Below are 18,509 nucleotides of genomic sequence, written 5' to 3'. Positions count from 1 at the left end.
ATGATCTTTCCGATGTCTAATCCAGGAAAATTGTGGTGTGGGATCTAGGTTTAGTCAGCAATCTGCCCCAGTTGTCTCATGCAGAAATGCACAGTAGCGCCGAGACCGAAAAGTGGCCGAAGGTATGTCAATTGCTGCTCAGCGGCATATACCGATCCCTAGACTGGTATACCGATCCTTGGAGTGGTAAGCCGCTGTTATGCCACTGACACATAGCGGTATGTGCCTCTTGAGACTGTTTTGCCATTGAAAGAAAGACATAAACTAATCAAAGCTAATGAAAGAGCTAGCCTCACCAACCAAACAATACTTACTGACAGGCTTTCCTTAATAGGAGAACACAATAATACATTACTTCATATAAAATCTATGTCACTGAACATTAACCATTGTGGCATATTATGTATCATGTTCACTGTACTTTGAATGACCGGAATAAGCCGCTAATAAAGAAAAAGATGAATCCATCAAATAGACGTATACCCAGATTTAGCCTGTATATTACCCAAAGGCTTATATGCTGGATCACCACTTTCTTATCACAATAAGCCAGAAGTAAAACAGTAAACAGTAAAACTACCAGGTGTCAGAAAATATCCCATATAATATCATTTTTTAATATCATGTGTTCTCCTAATAAAAAAAACCTGTCAGTAAGTATTGTTTGGTTGATTGGCTCAAAGTTTCTGCTATCGATTAGTCAACGGTACCCATCCAATAGTCTTTCAATGGCCGCTGAGCAGCAATTGACTTCGGCCACTTTTTCGATCTCGGCGTCACTCAAAATACACTTAGTGGTGCCTCCCCACATCCTGTGTGCGTCACACTGTGACGCCCCCCCGCCGCCGCCTCCCTCTTGGGCCTACGAGCCGAATGAATTTTTTCTTTGGTGCTCTAAAAGTACTTTTGGTTAGATCATTTGAGGACATTGTGTCCTGTTTATTAAGCTCAGAGCCTGATGAGTTATAGCCAGACAGAGATTAGTTCGCCTTGTGCTCGAGTTTATATACCGATCGTTTGAGCCCAATCGCCTGTCACATGGGAATAAGGAAATAGCGGGGATGTGTGGTTCTTGCGTAATACACCCATGAGTTTTACTCATTCAGAAGTCCCTTATTGGTTTGGTATAATGGGCAAACACCTCCTATCCTTGTGGTTACAAATAAAAGCTTTAACCATAAAATTAACATGAAGGAGGATGCATGTGTACTTTTTATTGAGAAAAAACCATTAAGATGCTGCTGGACCATGAGTAGTCCTCTGTGCTGCCTCCATCCTCTCTGTCTCTCCCACACATCCGTACTCAGTGGTCCCATACCTAGTAACAGCGCACCCCTTCCAATCAGACAGTGAGAAATATGAACTGTTGGGGGTGCGACCAATCACTTCTCTTCCTGGCATACCCGCCCCTTTGCCTTACTGACCGACATACTCACTGGCTGCGTGCCACCTGAGTTGTGGTCTCTAGCGACACCTGGTGGTAGTTTCATGCCACTTCACCATTTACGCTAGTGGAGAGCATCGTCATTTTCAACAGAAGATATTAATATGTAAAAGGCATATAAAATAAAAGGAAGAATACAATCACAATTCAATGTATGTTTGTCATTGTAAAAATGACTACTTTACACTTTCACAATAGTGTACATTTTACTCACTACATTCATTTGCAACTCTATTTGATTAAGTGTTGTCAGCAATCTAATAAAATAATACCGAACATGCTGAATATGGGATACAATAATTGGCTGATTATCAGGGTTAGGGTTACCCCAACCCATTGTATACAATATATAGACATCCATGTAAATTGTATATGTATGTATAATGTATTTTCTCTTGTACTTTTGCTACTTAAGTACATTTAATATCAGATACTTTTTGACTTTTACTCAAGTTACTATCCATCACTCCAATCAAAGTAATTTCTTATATATACTATATCTTTACTTTTACTCAGTATTACCTTATACAAAACTACAAAAGACCCGTTTTAATCTTCCATTATAGTCCATTATATCACCTTATATTTCTGTCAAATTGACATTTAGGGGTGGTTTTGATAGAAAGCTAGTTGGTCCTTGATTTTTTTTTAATTTCACTACTAAATATGCAACTCAAAATTAATTTAGTTTAGTGTGATCTCAGAAATAATGTTCAGTTTTGCATTGTTCATCATTGTTAACTACTTTAGCTCATTCCTAGTCCGGGCATTGTGCGATTTAGGAGTTAGTAAACATATCTGCTGTGAAAATGGCACCTTAAATAGACCATTTTTAAAGGCCAGTATCCTAAATAGTTAACAGCCAAAAAATACATACATATATATACATTTTAATTCTTACTTTTATATTAATTCAGTAAACTATTATTTTAATCAGACTATATTAATCAAAACCCGTCGGATTAAATGTTAAATGGCAAATGTTTCTCTGGGACACGTTTCCTTGTTGGACCACCGACTCTTGTGTTGCCATGGTTACGTCAACACTACCTTACAAGGACGCTTCGCTGTCAAACGGAGGTAAAACACAAACAAAACACATATAAATTGACATAAAACGACACCAAACACTGCATTTTTCCGGCGAGGACAGTTTGTAGCTCTGTTTGAATTTAGCTAAGGTCGCTTCAGACCTACTTTAGAGCCCGCTCAGCTTACTAAAGTTGTGTGGCAGGTTGCGTCCATTGATTTCATCCGCCTCTGGAAATCAACACCATGGAGGTCGAAGATAAACTCAAAGAACTGAACCTGTCGGTGGATGAAATCGACAGGTTCACCCAAGCTTTCAAAGATGAGAAATTCCGGGAGATGCTGCGCGATTACGCCGAAGAATTATCAGACCCTGAGAATAAGAAAAGGTATGAGGAGGAGATCAAACTTCTGGAGCAGGAGAGAGGAAACACGATTGAATTTATCCACCCGGAACCATTTCGGGTACTCAGGACGAGTGTGAACGCCAAGCAGAAGTGTTTCATCAACATATGTGCCAATGACAAAGTTGGAAAGCCTGCCAGTGAGTGGGGGGTGTCCAAGGAAGGCCGCAGAGGACAGTGCTGGTCCCTGCCTCACAGTCTGCACCCAGGGAGGCTGGACACAGATTCAAAGGGGAACAAGATAATGATCTTTGATGTTATTTTCCACCCAGACACTCTCCACATTGCAAGCAAAAACAGGAGATTTATGGATATGGTGGACAGCACAGCCATTCAGGGAATCCAGGATGCTTTTAACGTGACTTTGGACAAAAACAATGTGAGAGAGATGAAGACAAAATACAAAGGCACCCCGCAGCCTTGTGTCATCCGAAGAGCCATACCTGGACACAAAGCCAAGGAGCCCTCAGAGAAGCCTGACCCTCTGGCATTCCCATACCCAGATGACAAAACAGCTACAGCATCCTCGCAAACCAATCCTAGCAGTGATGCTGAACCTAAAAGCTTCCAGATCCAGCCTCGGAAAACCATAGAGCCAACCAAACCAAACTACACAGTCAAATATCGATCCTTTATTGATCTGCAGGACTTCAGGTGTTCTAGAGACTCGGCCCAAAGCCCCAGGCCCAAAGCGATAGTGGTGACCATCGATGTGCCACTTCTGAAGGCGGTCACGGACGCCAGCCTTGAGGTAAAAGAGAGACAATTGCTGCTGGAGTGCAAGAAACCAGCCTACAAACTGGAGCTGTCCTTAGCCTACCCTGTGGATGAAGATAAAGGAGAGGCCAAGTTCAACAAACAGAGAGGACAGCTCACAGTCACACTGCCTGTAATTCCTTCGAAAGCAGATTTTGATACAGATGTAGGGCCTGCTCAGACTAGTGATGACGAGAGGCAGGAGGAGAAAAGTGAGAATGAAGGCCTGAGAAGTGAGGAGCAAAGAGGTGTTGAGGAAGAGGAGGAAATAGAAACGAAAGAGGAGGATTTGAAGCAGCAGCAAAGAATAGAGAAAGGTGAAGAAGAGGAAGTCAGAGGTCAGGAGAAAGAGGAGCAGATGAAGGAAGAAGAGGAGGAAACTGGTGTGGAGGAGGAGCCGAAATGGAAAAAGCAGACACATAGAGGCCAAGAGAGTGTGGAGGAGGAGAAAGTAAAAAAGCAGGAGTGGGATACTGTTGACTTGGACGTTTCTGCAGAGGAAAACTCATGTGTGGCCACACCTGAAACAGAAAACCAGCCTGTTTTAGTCACTGCTGAACATCCAAGTTGCACAGTAAGAGAGGGAGAAGATAATCTGAATGAGGAGACTGAAAAGACGAAAGATTCTCTAAATGGAGACCCAAAGGTAAGATAAATTCTGACTGCTGTGTTGAAGAGAAGGTAAATGTGTGTGATCAAACTAAGCTGCTGTTAACTTTCTGTTCTAGGTGGAAACAGATGCCACATTCAGTAAGGCTGCGTCTCCCATCCCAGCTGACACTCAGAGCCAGAACAACGTAAATGACTGTTACATTTCCACCGGTGCTGAGCAGTCCGGCAAGATGCCAAGCAGAGGGGAATCAGGCAGGGCGGTCAACCTCTGCTCTGAGGAACCTGCCACAGAATCAGAGAAGCAGGAGGAGACGGAGAACATAAATGAAGATGACCTACTGACGGAGCAAATCCTCCAGAAGCATGACAAGCACAAGCCTCCACCTGTGTTATTAAGGGAAATCGATGAAGACGGAAATGAAACGGTCATCAGCGATCATTCCACATCTGCTAGGTTCACCTTCCAAAACTCCCTGATGTATGAACTGGACTGAGCAGTTTTGAGCGAAAGTTGTATCAGTTAAAAGTCTGCAGTGTCTCCAACAATATTAAACGTTCATAGTTCCAAAACCTGACATTTCTCTTCATCTCTTAAAGTGGACACACAACACAACTTTTTAAATTCAAATTGAAAGCAAAGTTCGTAAGGAACCAATCTACACGCATCCATTACACATCAACTTTGACTAAAACAACACAAACATTTCCATGTCACAGAATAAACTACTCAGCACAACTTAATGAATACTTTTATTTTATTGAACTTCTCACATGTATATATTTATAAATCTGTGGGTCATTAGCACAGTAAAAACCAACTCCCATTACTCATGGACCCTGAGGCACTGTGTTCAGGAAGAAATCAATGTATTCCCCTGCGGATTAGAAGTAGGTCAGTGGGGGGAACCTGCAGTTTTCTTTAAGAGGACGATGTGCGACACTTAGCAGCAGCACAGGGAAACTGTCATTTTGTGTCAGTGCTGCTGTGAGTTTCATAAAGTCAGTGCCACTCAGCAAGGTATTCATGCTCGCTTCTTGGCCCATTTGTGATGCGTGGGAAGTGCATAATAATAAGTTGAATGCAAGTGTAAAACAAGAAGCACTTTTAAAAAAGAAAGCCTAACGGAGTCAATATTCTTCTTTCACTTAAGAGGCATTGGCAGAGAACTGGACCACTGAGCCGTTTACTAAGGCAGATTCCTCTTTTTGTCTGGTCACCTTACAACTTGAAGTCTATTGCAAAATCCACAGCTGTGTGTTCCCTCAAAGTGTTTCTTCTTCCTCATCTGATTCCTCTCTGGAGGGAGTTGTCTAGAAATTCAGAATAGCAGGAGAGGGAGCAGAAGTGCTGCTGCACCGGTGCATCTGTGCCCCCCATGTTGTCCACCAGGACCACCGTGTGAGAGACTTGGTGCAGGTTCATGCTAACCGCCGTCTTGATGTAGAAATTGACGCAGACACGGCTGCAGATGCAGGTCTTGGCTACTTCGAGGTCCCGACACAAGTGGGCAGGGATGAGGTGAGGTCCGAATGTTATCCTGTGAGGTGAATCAGACAGTTAGGAGTTTGCTGTAAGAATGTATGAAACGAAGTGAGGATGCAGTGTACAGGGTACTGAACATGTTTGGTTCTAACCTGAGGTTGGCCACAGCTCTGGAAGCCATCTCTTGAAGTGGAAGGGGGAATGTGAGATTCATCTTGTGGTCCAGAGAGTTAGGTTGGACAAACGGATTTCCAAACAGGTCCAGGTTCTCCAGACTCAGCTTACGGAAGTCACCGGGTAACACAGCCAGCTGGTTGTGCGCCGCTGACAGGAACCTCAACTTGGAGAGTCGGCCGATGTGGAACGGCAAACTGACGAGCTCATTGTCGTCCAGTTTGAGGTTCACCAGTTCTCGGAGCTGGCAGAACTGAGCGGGGAGGGACTGCAGTCGATTCTGGCTGAGGTCCAGGACCTGGAGGGTCTTCTGTAGGGTGGACAGGCACAGGGCCACGCTGAAGGATTCCAGGTGATTGTTATGGAGGATGAGCTCAGAGAGGCAGCCGAGGTCACCGATGGTGGCAGGGAGTTTCTTAATGTGGTTGTTGCTGAGGTCTAGCTTGCGGAGAGCTGCAAAAACAAAACCGAAGAAAAATACCAGCACTTAGAAGGGGTGCACTTCCATGGAGGGCTTGCAAGATACAAATTCAAAAAGAAATAGTAAAAATTGAGGCTGTTATAATTCACAAATACAATTCATAATTGCCTCCGTCAAATATGTATGTTTTCCACCCTTATTCATTTATTTAGTTTTTTAGCAGGATTACACAAAAACCTCACAATTTGACATGGATCCAAATTCAAATCCGGATGTAGCTGATTAAAATATGTTTTACTTGATATTGGATGAGGCTTGGATTAAAAAGGGACTGTTGGGCTATGGCAGAGGTATACACTGCAATGAGTACCATTCTAGTTTTAAGTTTGTAGCCAAAGACCCCATCAATCCATTCTACCTTTAAGGGACAGCATCCGCATGTCCACCCGTGACAGTTTGCAGTAAGAGACCTGCAGCTGCTCCAGAGAGTAGGGGAAGCCAGAGGTGAGGGGGTAGTCCTTCTTGGAGACGATGGTGAGCCTCTTCTTGGGTTGCTCGACGTCTCGGGCGCGCACAGGAGTGAGCGTGGACAGGGGAAGGCTGCTCGTGTCACTTCCTCTGTCTGCCAAGCGAGCGGCTGAGAGGAAGTTCTTTAAGCTGTTGGCATCAGCCTAGGGACAAATACGTTACAGGTAGATTAATAGGTGACAGGAACAGCAGACTCAAAGTATCTGCTCAGGATACGTATGACCGGATTCCTTGAAATATCTAACCTAAATTTACTGGCCTGGAATATCTTGACACAATTATTTTGAATGAACACGATGAACCTTTTGCTGTTGGGAATAGAAATGTGAGTGACTCAGGATGAAAAGCACTGTGATCTGTCACAGGTTTGGCACTGGTTTCTCACAATTTAGGAGCTAAAGTTTCCCCTGTTTACCTGCCTAATGTTTATGTCTGTTTGTGGGTGTGTGCCTGCATTTCTGTCAACGTGACAGACTATGTTAGAATCTAGGTGAAAGGTGACCACTGCTTCAAAACAGCCGGGAGGGATTTACAGCAGCTGGAAACAATGAAGCTGCTGTGGTGTCTGCCCAGGCATCAGCTGCAGTCAAAACAACAATATGTGTCTGTCTGTGTAGATGATACACGAGTGAGTGGACAGTTTGACTCTCTGAATCTCATGTGACGAATCTGCCAAGGAACTAGCAAAGACGTCCCTTCATCGTGAAGTTGAAAACCCTGTTCCGGGGGAAAAAAACAACAGGTGCTTGTGTGTTAACACTTTTATATACTCAGACTGTAATTACACCATGTTGGATGTCATACCTTGCTCAAACATATGTCAACAGCTGGTTCCTTTAATCGTACAGTGGCCTTGCCTTCCTCCACAAACCATGTGAAGAACTTCTCTATGTTGTCTTTAAGCTGAGAGAGAAAGTTGGCAAACGTCAGTGATGGAAAAATACATTTCACAACATCGGGGCGGGTATGCATCATCATTCAAAGTGTGATTCACGCTCTCAACATGTACAGACAGGAAAACTGAAAGTGTTTGGGCCTATTTTTCCAACATTCAGTCTTTAATCTACAGCTGTGATCTATTAAATCAGAAGTGGCAGCTTCTGTGCTGCAACTGAAGACAGCATTTGAGACCATGAAAACAATCCGTCTAGGGTTTCCAATCTAGGTCTGTCTGGGAAAGTTGATGATGAATAATTGAAACGGTAGATTTTAAGTGACTCATTGGATTAAGTTGATTGAACAGCACAAATACAAGTAATGCTAATACAATGTTTGGTAATGTCCATTTGAAAAAAATAAGCTGTAGCAGAAGATCTGACAAACAAATAACGTGATCTCTCATTTTCTGTCTTATCAGACTAGAGCTAAGAAGAATGTTGCGTGTAATATTCTTAAAAACACTAAAATGCTTTGTTATAATGTGACCTACACTTTCAAAACGTTAGCTTCTGTTACTCTGTGTTAGCAGAGCGGAGAGGGGGACTGAGATGAGGCACTCGAGAACATGCAAAAACTCAAATCCTTCAGATTGTCGCAAAAAATTCGACCCAAATCCTTCACACAGAAATCCACAGTCCAGCAGCATTAAACAACTTAAACAAACTATTCACAGGCTTGTGGACAATTTGTTTAAGTTGTTAAGTTGAAGTCAACCAAGAGAGACGGGGAAGGTCTCATTTTTCGTTACTACTCACACAATAATAAACTGATTTATACATGTAAATTGCAAAAAATTGTTACGTAGCGCCCCTTTAACACAAACATAAATCATACAGCACCTCGAACATACAACACCAACGAAGGAAAGGAGGTGAATGTATTAGTTTCTTGTTGATGTCAACATTGCTTACGTGTAAATGTCCTACTCACTCGGTCAATTACATAATGAACAGGTTTCGTGACTTAAAGGTATACTCTGTCATTTTGGGGAATACATTTGAAATCAGAAGAGAAAGATCTTCATTGACTGATTTTATATGAGGAAACAAAAAAACTCAGCTTGTTTTCATGACTGAATAAACAGAATAAGCAAACTGACTGTTAAGGACAACACAAATTCATATTGGTTTATGTTTGGCAGACCCTGCCACTTTTTTAAGTTTCAAATGGTGTTCTAGGGAGCCTTTTTCCTCGGATAACAGTCTAGTTATAGAAAGATAACTATTCCTGAGTTTGTATTATTGTAAATATTAAAATTCAGAGTTTCCACATAGCTACAAAGTGCCCCTTTCATGGTTCTTTGTTTTATTACCTTTTGTAAGTCTCTGAGAATACAAACTTTGCCCTTAATAGTCAACCAGAGGGCTGGTTCAGACAAATGTAATCTTTCTGTTAAAAAAAAAAAGTACTAATATAGGGCTGTCTGGTACAAATGCATGCTTGGATAGGGTCCAGTCCCCAGCCTGGATGAATGGGTGACTGAAATATAAACAAATCCTACACAAACAGACTCTCAGAATGGCAAAAGTTTATAAACTTGTGAACAATGAATGGAAAGGAAACTGCCACGTACAACACTGTATAGACTGCATGTTTTAGGGCTAAAATGGCTCTATATTGAATATGCAGCTACTGTTTCCTCTGGTGGTGTATCTGGGTACGATGGGTACAGTTTGATGAGCTCACTCTACTGTTTTGCTTTTGAGTGACTGATAAAAACTGCATTTTAATTAAATCCGCTGAAAATAGAAGCATCTGGCCTAATGTGGCAGACAACAACAGAAAAAACACACCTCTGTCCACCTGCAGCAGTAACAACAGACACTGACCTTGTACTTAGAGCCTGCTCTGTCCTTGGCTGTGCAGATCATCATGTAAACACTGCTGCGTTGACTCGTCTTGTCCAAATGCTTCCCGATGGAGAGCACCGCTCTCGCCCCTTTCCCTCGACTTTTCATGCCAAACGTGGGGAGCATCCGATTCACCACCTCGACGTCACACTGCAGCTTCATCTCAACCGAATACTTACAAGAGTGAAGTCCGGCTCAGTGCCGAGTCGGACCGAGTCAAGGGTCTGAATGCATGCCAGAGGGGGAAAACTTCCGTGGAAACAACAGCGGCGCTAGCTTGTAACTAAACTTACGTGCTGGAGCTAGTGACACAACACACGTCCGTGCTCGTCATGGATGTCAACAACAGAGAAGACTTCTTGTACAGAGCAGCAAGTGACCGGCTGGAGAAGACACTGCGCACAACACGCAGCGGGTACACTCAGCTTTGTGTCGGCAGCTGTGGTTATCTTGTCGGTATCTCGGTAAAGTGTAAAGCTCCTGGTAGAGTCAGTTGGGAGTTGGTGGGCTAGCTGCCGTTAGCATGATCCCGCGCGCCTGGGAAGTGACGTCAGCGAGGCGCTCAGCTCGGGCGCGCGATGGCCAGCAGAGAGAGAGAGAGAGAGAGAGAGAGAGAGAGAGAGAGACAGACAGACAGACAGACAGACAGACAGACAGGGCCCTGTTGCTGACACATTAATTGTTGTTTATTTTAATAAACAATTAAGTAGCCCATTAAATTAAACGTGAATGTATCTGACAAAAAATATTAATAATAAATATGTTGTGTTTTTGATAGTTATTAAAGTGGCACTATGTGATTTTGGAAATTAAATTCAAACTCAGAATTTTAATATTTACAACATTCATGAGCAATAGTACAAACTCAGAAATATGTATTTTTCTATAACTGAATAAACAAGATGTTCTCAGAACACTGTTAAAAGCTTGAAAGGTGGCAGGGCCCGCCACATACAAACAAAGTGAAACAGTATGAAATTGTGTTGTCCTTTAAGGCCAGTTTGTATATTTTGATTGTTCCTTCACGAAAATGGAATAAGAGTTTGTTTATTTAGTTTGTTTATGTATATATAAAAAAGAAAATCGGTCAAAGAAGATCTTTCTCTTCTGATTAAAGTGTACTCCCCAAAACTACACAGTGCACCTTTAAATGATGAGAATATAAATAATGGCCTGCAAATAATGATGGTAACTACAATCATTTTAAAAATGAATAAAAGACATTTATACAGTCCTTAGCAATTGTGTCATCTAGTGGTCAGAAGAGAGAAAGACTTCCCCAAAAATAAACAACAGAAATGTATATTCTACTTTACATTATGTGACATCTCTAGTTACTTTTCAGCATCAGACTTCCCATACAGATCATATAGTCATCTTATAAATAATCCACTGTGATAGACTACTCAAAGTGTATTTATTAGTTCTGGCTCCACGTTGATATTAAATTAATAATATTCTAGCAAAATAAAAATTCTGTATGATATTATAACATTGTATAAATATTTTTGGACTGATAATGCTTCAAGGGGCAAGACTTTTACTTGTAATGGATTATTTTTGTAGTATAACTTTAGTAACTCCAGGTAAAGGGTATAAATACTTCCTTTATCTCTCCAGAAAACTACACAACTACACAACTAAACTATACAACTAAACTGGGGCTCCTAAAAAAAAGTTTTAAATGAAGGTTCATGGCTTCATCTGTAAAACAAGAATGTCTAATATAAATCATAGTACAAATGCCAATGAACTTCATGTGTTTTTTTGAGGGAATTTAACAAAAAACTACCTGATGATCACAGAATAAGATGAATTTGAGACATCCTTTATTGTTGTTGTTCATAAAAACTAGGTTAAATGTGACCTTATTTAGCTTTTATTCTGAATTCTTCTATTTCTGCTGTAGTTTTTTACTAGAATTGTCTCTGCATTTCAAGTAACATGCTGAATTTAAACTTTTGTTTGCGTAAATGGTTTATTATCTGTCTCTCCGCCAAAGTGGAAAGTTGTTGGCTGAAGTCAGTGAATGTCAGCGTAATTGTTTCTTCCCTTGTAGTTGTACTTGAGGACAGCAGAGGTACCAGTGAGTCTGAGAGTGTCTGACATCGTCGCCTCGGATGAACATGATGACTGGAGAAACTTAACTCTGATCTTTCTTCTCTTTTCTCCCTTTCTTCTCAACACACAAGAAGGACTCTACTTTTATTTGTGAAAATTGTTGTTAATATGAGAGAATAAAACCACAAATCCCATTATATTAGATGATTCCTCAGAATATTTTTATGCATTTCCACTTTGAAAATATCCCATTCAATCCGACGGGTACAAGCAAACCTCATAAGTCTCGTGATGGATATTAAACACTGTTATCCATTATTACTCCTTGAGAACTTCTTTATTGCATACATTTCCACATTCATGTTCTCCACGCAGCATATCTCTCATCAATGGATGCTTTGCAGTGTTTCATAGAATTATTTGGGGAAAAAAATAACAGAAAACACTCTTTGGTTTCACCTTGCTGTCTATAAATCAACTAAAATTCAAGACCTTTGGTAATAACATGCAACTTTCTTGTATTATTCTTACATGTTCCTCTAAATTTGACACAATTTAACACATACAAGGTCAGTGTAAGAACTGGTGAAGTTTTGTTTCCTGTGAATTTTGATGAAAACAGCAGGATGCTGAGAGTATGCACCATTTCATCACATCTGACAGTTGTGTCAGTTCTTAAGTCATTGTACACCCTGTAGCTGAGAGACTGTTTCTGCCCAAATGTAATTGGATACACTACACGCTGTTTGTCCCACATCTGCAGCTGTTTTCATAGAGATAATTGAACTGTAATAACATGGACATGACTGTTAAAAAATAGAAGAGAGTCTCTATTTAAGCTTCTTTTACTTCATATTCACAGTGGAGTTTCCTGAAAGAGCACATTTTCTCAATGAATCTTTCCTAAAGGGTAACTCCACCAATTTTACATATTAAAGTGTGTTTAAAGGTCTTGGGGAGTATGGATATGTGAAAAAAAGTCATATAAAGCCTTTTTTGTGGCTCCAGAAGAAGCATAATGTTACCTTATGAACTGCCTCCAGTGATATCACTCAGTGTATGTTGCATTGTGGGTAATGTAGGCACCAAGTTTTGAAAAGTAGTCCACTGGTCTAGCACTGCACTCTTATAACACTGTTGGACTCATTATGGACAATTTAAAAACAAATGATCAAAAATTGGTCTGATCCTGGTGCCTACATTACCCACAGTGAAAGTTAGCCACTGAGTGACATCACTGGAGGCAATTTATCAGATTACATGCAGCTTCCTCTGGAGCCAAAAAAAGGCTTTATACTACTTTTTTCACATATGCAGTAGTACTCCACAAGATCTGTAAACAAACTTTAATGTGTTAAATTGGTGGCGTTACCCTTTAATGTCATTCTGTCTAAGGAGCAAATAATGAGCAACCCTACAACACCATCCATTACTTCTGATTTAAATCCATCAATCAATATGTGTCTTTATGTCCTTCACAGAGATGTTTCCACACAGGACGACCCTCTCCGTATATAATACCGCCTCACTTCCCTCCCCTCCTCGCTCCCGCAACCCTCAGACCGATGCACGATGAGAACCGGAAAGAACCGTGCATCTCTATATGTCGGTGGACTGTCACTGAGCGCCAGCTGGCTGGAATCGGACCGGCAGCACTGCTCTTCCACGCAGCAGGGGTCTGTCAGGTTGCTGCTGCGGCTCCTCCACAGCGCCACCGTGCGGTGGGAGCCGTACATGCGGCAGAGCGAGAAGCGGGACGTGTCCGAGGAGAGGTGGGATTGGAGGAGGGCTCCGCGGCAGGAGAAGATGGAGGAGCAGCTGGAGCTGGTGATGGTCCTCCTCCTGTCTCCTCCGACACCTCGTCCGTTGGGCTCGCTGCTTCGCTCGCAGTCGTCCTGGCCCTGGAGAGTGCCGTAGCTCTGAGTGGTCTGGCTGCTGTCCAGGAGGAAGCAGTTTGAGGACGAGGTGTTTTCAGTGTCTTGTAGGGAGTTAGAGTCTGCTGTGCTCATGTTGATCAGCATGGCCTCGGAGTAGCTGGGAATCACCTGTCGGTTACAGCGTATGTGCCACTCCATTTCAGTGCTGTCCAGTGTGTCTACTCTTGGAATAACACAGGCAGTGTTCCCCCCCAAAGGCCTGTCTTCATCTAGAGGAGAGGGGCTGCTGTGACTGTACTCCAATCCAAATAGTTTCTCTATGCGGTAATGCACATAAGCAGTGCGGTACTCTATCAGCACTCTCAGAGGCCAGGACAACATCAGCAGAGCTGCCAGCCAGAAAGCCACCTGGGAACTGTACCAAGGCATCCTGTCTGGGTCTACATAGGCTATCAGGTTTTCTCTGAAGTCCACGTTCTTCAGCTGCATCCCCTCCCTGGCCTCCATGTAATCATCCAAACCCTCGATCTCAGAGAAGAACCTGGCTCTCTGGTTGAGGTAATCATTTTCTGGGCCGGCCTCGGTGAAGCTGAAACATTTGGTGAAGCGCAGCCGAGTTGCTGAATGTCCCTCCAAACCTTTAAGGTCACGCGACACGTCTTTCATCCCACAGCGGCTGTAGTCAAACTCCCCCTCTGCCACATGGGTGTTCACCCTCTCATGGTACACCTGTGTGGTGGTGTAGGCGTCCCCGTTGCGGTATCGAGTGACCTGCCGAGTCCGTCGGACAAAGTGGTAGCTGATGGCCTTCCACCATATACAAGGTTGGGCCTGTCGCATCCGCAGCACGCGCTCGTACACGCTGTCCACGTCTGCTTTGCACTGCAGCTCGCTCCTGGCTCTGCAGTGCCAGCACTCCACCATGTACAGGACGTAGAGCATGAGCAGGAAGGCCAGAGGGATGTAGATGTAGCCGTCAGAGCAGGGGCTGTCGTGGTAGATCATGGAGTGTCCTCCGACGCCCATCCCGGAGGCCCCCCGCAGGGAGGAGGTGAAGGAGGCCGTGAAGGAGGAGGTCAGAGCCGGGTTGAAGCTGATCTTGGTGACCCGGGTGAGCTGGCACCAGGCCACCACACCCAGGCAGCTGTACATGAGCAGAGAGAGCAGCAGGCAGCGCCAATGGGACTCCCGGCAGACACAAGCACCTAGGGACTGCTTCACTGGACGCTGCTGCAGAGAGAGAGTGAGATAAGAAAGAAGGAGAGTGAGAGAGTAATGAGGAAAAGGCACTTAGAGCAATGAGCCCCTGAAACATGGCGGTGACATTATGACTGCAAATGCAAATGAACGTGGCTGCACTATAAATTGCCAAGCTTTTCCATACCTAAGCAAGAAGTAAATCAAACTAAAGAAAGCTCAGCGGGATTCGATTAAACCACAAAGTGTGCCAGAGAGGCTGAGTCAAAGCAGCTGACGGGCCAAATATTAACTGAGGTGTTCTCACACATCTATCTCTGAAATCAATTTAATTTAGATTGCATGAGGACACTTGCTAGTAAAGTTGTCACATTAATAGCCTGGGGTGACACTCATGTATATATGTATACAATTCCTAGAAACCTTGGAGACGAAGGATAGCTTCACCCTACACTCTTCTCACCCCCGTGCTGACGGAAAGTCGGGTAAAGTTTCACAGCCCACGAAACATTTCTGGAGCTTCCCAGCAAAACAGCGATGCAGCGTTCTCCTAAAAAACTGATGTAGTAAACAAACAACCAAATGAAAAACATAAAATGGCGTCACACAATCCCAAATTGATTTGAAAAAGACATTATTTACAGCACTGATGTGCAGTTGAGCTTTTGCAACCACTTCAGACGGTGTGCGTGCTAACACTCTTAGCTTAGCAGCTACGGTGAAGATATTTACTAAAAAGGGTGAAAATAACGTCTTTTTTAAAAATCTATTTGGGATCTCAGGGCTTCTGGAGAACTGGATTATGTTGTAAGAGCTGTATGGAGCCAATTTATGTTTGTATTTTTGGAGAATGCTGCAACTGTTTTGCTGTGAAGCTCCAGAAATGTTTTGTGGACTACAAAACTTCACCAGACTTCCCATCGGCATGGAGGCGAATAGATAATGACCGAATTTTCAATTTTTGTTGAACTTATCTTCAAAATCGAAAGCTAGAAAAGCTAGAATACACTGGATTTTTTTTCATTTACATTTAGAATCTAGGTTTTTCATTTGTAATGCTATTTTTTAGTCATATTACTCTTACCTAAGAAAACAACCTGAATACTTCTCCCAGCACTGCTTACACACACACACACACACACACACACACACACACACACACACACACACACACACACACACACACACACACACACACTTATCTGCTGAGTATTGGGCAGTTAGCTCCGGGCAGCCAAACGGAAAGTGCTCACATTTGCAATGCTGACCACAAGTCGAATTGTCCCATTCAGCAGAGACACTGGCCTGCAGCTGTTTCATCATCAGTAACACTAACAGTAGAAGAAGCCAGAGCGTAACTGCATGCTTTCTGCATGAAGAGATTAAACCAGGACTGCAACGTTTAATGTCATTTGCAAGGGGGAAAGTTTCACACATCTTGTCAGTCAAATTTCATTAAGGACTTGATGGTACTTTCTAATAATTGTGTCTCGTGGTGACAATCGTCCCCATGAGATCCCGTGTTCTTGTAGACAACCTCTGGTGTTTTATGGAGTGAAAGGATTTATGTTGACAACTAGCCCGGCCATCCATTACTGCGCTGACACGGGGGTGGGGATGTCACTTTGCTGGTTCCACCTCAGTTATTTATGGAGCAAACAAGGGATTCAATTTTTGTGTACAAGAGTGCAGCCCTCCTGACTGCAGACATTATAGACTACATACAGATTGTAATTATTTAACTGAAAAGCCACAGTGTTTCTATATTTTGATGATACACAAGATGTGCAAAATCCCACTTTAAATTCTAGGTGAAAAATCTTCTGAATCTAGCAAACATTGTAAAAAAAAGAACAAACAAACATAAAAACACTATATTCTGGCAGTGGGCGGGGCCAAAAAGCACTAAAATAACAGACAATCTCGAAATGCTCCATAATTAAAATACAATTTTTAGCTTTAACTTTATATATATATTTATATCTTGTTTATTTATCTTTTTGTGGCCTTTTAATATTTATTTAAATATATTTACACATATGAAAACAATGAAATAACCTTTAAAGGTGCAGTGCAAAAAATGAACTAACATTATCAACAGAATGAAAAAAGAACAGTGTTGATGTTTTGCCAGACATCCCTGTATTACATCGCAGAGATATGTCCTGAAGTGAGCATGCTAAGTAGCTAACCCCGCCCTCACCTTTCTCAAAAAGAAAGCTAACTGCACTGCTAACTGAGCTAACTAGCTCACGACAGCAACAGTTTGTGGTTTTTCTGGTGAAACGCTGCCTCCTCTTTGTTTGGAGCATGAATTTCAAGAGGTGGCCAATTTTTACATACGGCACCTTTAAATATGGTTGAAGACTGTTATAATACAAATAATATGACTTAAAATTACAGGGCAGACATGGACATTTTTGTGTATTTTAAAAATACAGGGGAAATCTGTCAAATAAACCTGATGAATTCCATAAAAATAAGGATTTTTTTTCATAGTGAAGATTATACCAATCAAAAAATATATGCCCTGACTCAGATGATATATAGATATAGCCCTAGAAATTGTTTTCAAGCAGCTTTGGCTGAAGACAGGACGATTGTGAAAAAGACACAAGTGGCTTTTAAGAAAATTACTACATTATTAACTCCTCCACAGTATAAAGTAGAAATAAACAGGCAATGGGCCTGAGACAACTCTCTGTCCATGGCTGGCTGCACACACAACCAATCCCCCAGTGATTACTCCATGACAGTAAAGACAGAGAGGAGCAATCACATGCACGTATGCTTAAAGGACAGACCAATACCTGAAATCACATTCTGGCTTTGCAAACATAATCATCTGCTGGCTTTTGGGAAACAAATACATGAGTTTGTCATTGAGAGTCTCTTTCCACATCACTGGATTGTCTACTGCCACTGTGTGAAATGGACTATCCTGACATTTCAGCAAAGCAGAGGGGCTGTTTGGCTGCAGGTGGAAGCAGCTGATGCAGAGGGGATGTCAATAAAGGATTTATTTCTTATCCAGTGAGCCACTAGCACAGAAACGAAAATGCATGTGTTTCAACTGTTAATTAGCTGTATTTGCATGAAGTTTAATAATATAAGATTAGTAAACATGCATCTTGGAGTGATTCATGTGAATTGCATGACAAGATTATTCAGAATTGCTGTTATTTCTTACACTTCTGAAAAGTAAATCATGGATCAGAACCATTCCCAGCAGCTGTTTCCTCATGTGTTTCTGCATAATAATAAGATGAAGAATGGGTGAGATATGTACACCTACCTCCCCTTCTTCCTCCAGGACATCACTCTCAGCCGGTGAGTCCTCATCTTCCTCCTCCTCCTCCTGCTCCTCTCCCTCAGCATCGTTGGGAGCGCTGGTCGCCGTGTCCTCCGCAGAGTCCAGATCGGAGGAGAGCATGCTGCACTTTTCGCATGTCAGACAGAGATAATAAGCTCACTCATGTCTTCATTCACTGGCTCTGCTCTTACCCTTTGCTCCCCCTTTTTGTTCCCCCTTCAGCCCCACACCGTCTGGGCCGGAGCCAGCAGGCTGCTGCTGCTGCTGCACGGTGCGGGGATCCCGCGGTGGTCCCGACTGAACGGGCGGAGGGGGGCGGGGTTGAGGGATTTCACCGCAGCAAAGGCAGCAGAGGTTAACCATGATGCAGCCAGCGAAGCTTGTTGTCAATAGCCAGTGGTCGGTAGTCACAATTTCCTAT

At 42.6% G+C, this 18,509-nt stretch overlaps 3 protein-coding genes across 3 annotated transcripts; 1 reads left to right on the top strand and 2 right to left on the bottom strand.

Moving 5' to 3' along the window:
- Positions 1-2,719: 2,719 nt before the first annotated feature.
- On the top strand, positions 2,720-4,739 carry dnaaf2 (dynein axonemal assembly factor 2). Its single transcript, XM_073484372.1, has 2 exons — positions 2,720-4,279; positions 4,362-4,739. The coding sequence occupies exons 1-2, from the start codon at positions 2,720-2,722 to the stop codon at positions 4,737-4,739; spliced, it is 1,938 nt and encodes a 645-aa protein (XP_073340473.1).
- A 243-nt stretch (positions 4,740-4,982) lies between these two features.
- Positions 4,983-10,186, bottom strand: lrr1 (leucine rich repeat protein 1). Its single transcript, XM_073484179.1, has 5 exons — positions 9,620-10,186; positions 7,656-7,754; positions 6,742-6,994; positions 5,881-6,355; positions 4,983-5,783 (listed from the first exon to the last, which is right to left on the bottom strand). Exons 1-5 carry the CDS (start codon positions 9,800-9,802, stop codon positions 5,528-5,530), a joined length of 1,266 nt encoding a protein of 421 aa, XP_073340280.1. The 5' UTR covers positions 9,803-10,186; the 3' UTR covers positions 4,983-5,527.
- Positions 10,187-13,176: 2,990 nt separating this feature from the next.
- LOC141010991 (transmembrane protein 151B) lies at positions 13,177-18,208 on the bottom strand. The gene is made up of 2 exons (XM_073484176.1): positions 18,071-18,208; positions 13,177-14,808 (listed from the first exon to the last, which is right to left on the bottom strand). Exons 1-2 carry the CDS (start codon positions 18,206-18,208, stop codon positions 13,177-13,179), a joined length of 1,770 nt encoding a protein of 589 aa, XP_073340277.1.
- Positions 18,209-18,509: the final 301 nt, after the last annotated feature.

Source organism: Pagrus major, chromosome 16 (genome assembly GCF_040436345.1).
Source record: "Pagrus major chromosome 16, Pma_NU_1.0".
NCBI lineage: Eukaryota > Metazoa > Chordata > Actinopteri > Spariformes > Sparidae > Pagrus > Pagrus major.
The sequence above is the reverse complement of the archived record's forward strand: the minus strand, read 5'-3'. Positions and strand labels throughout refer to the sequence as shown.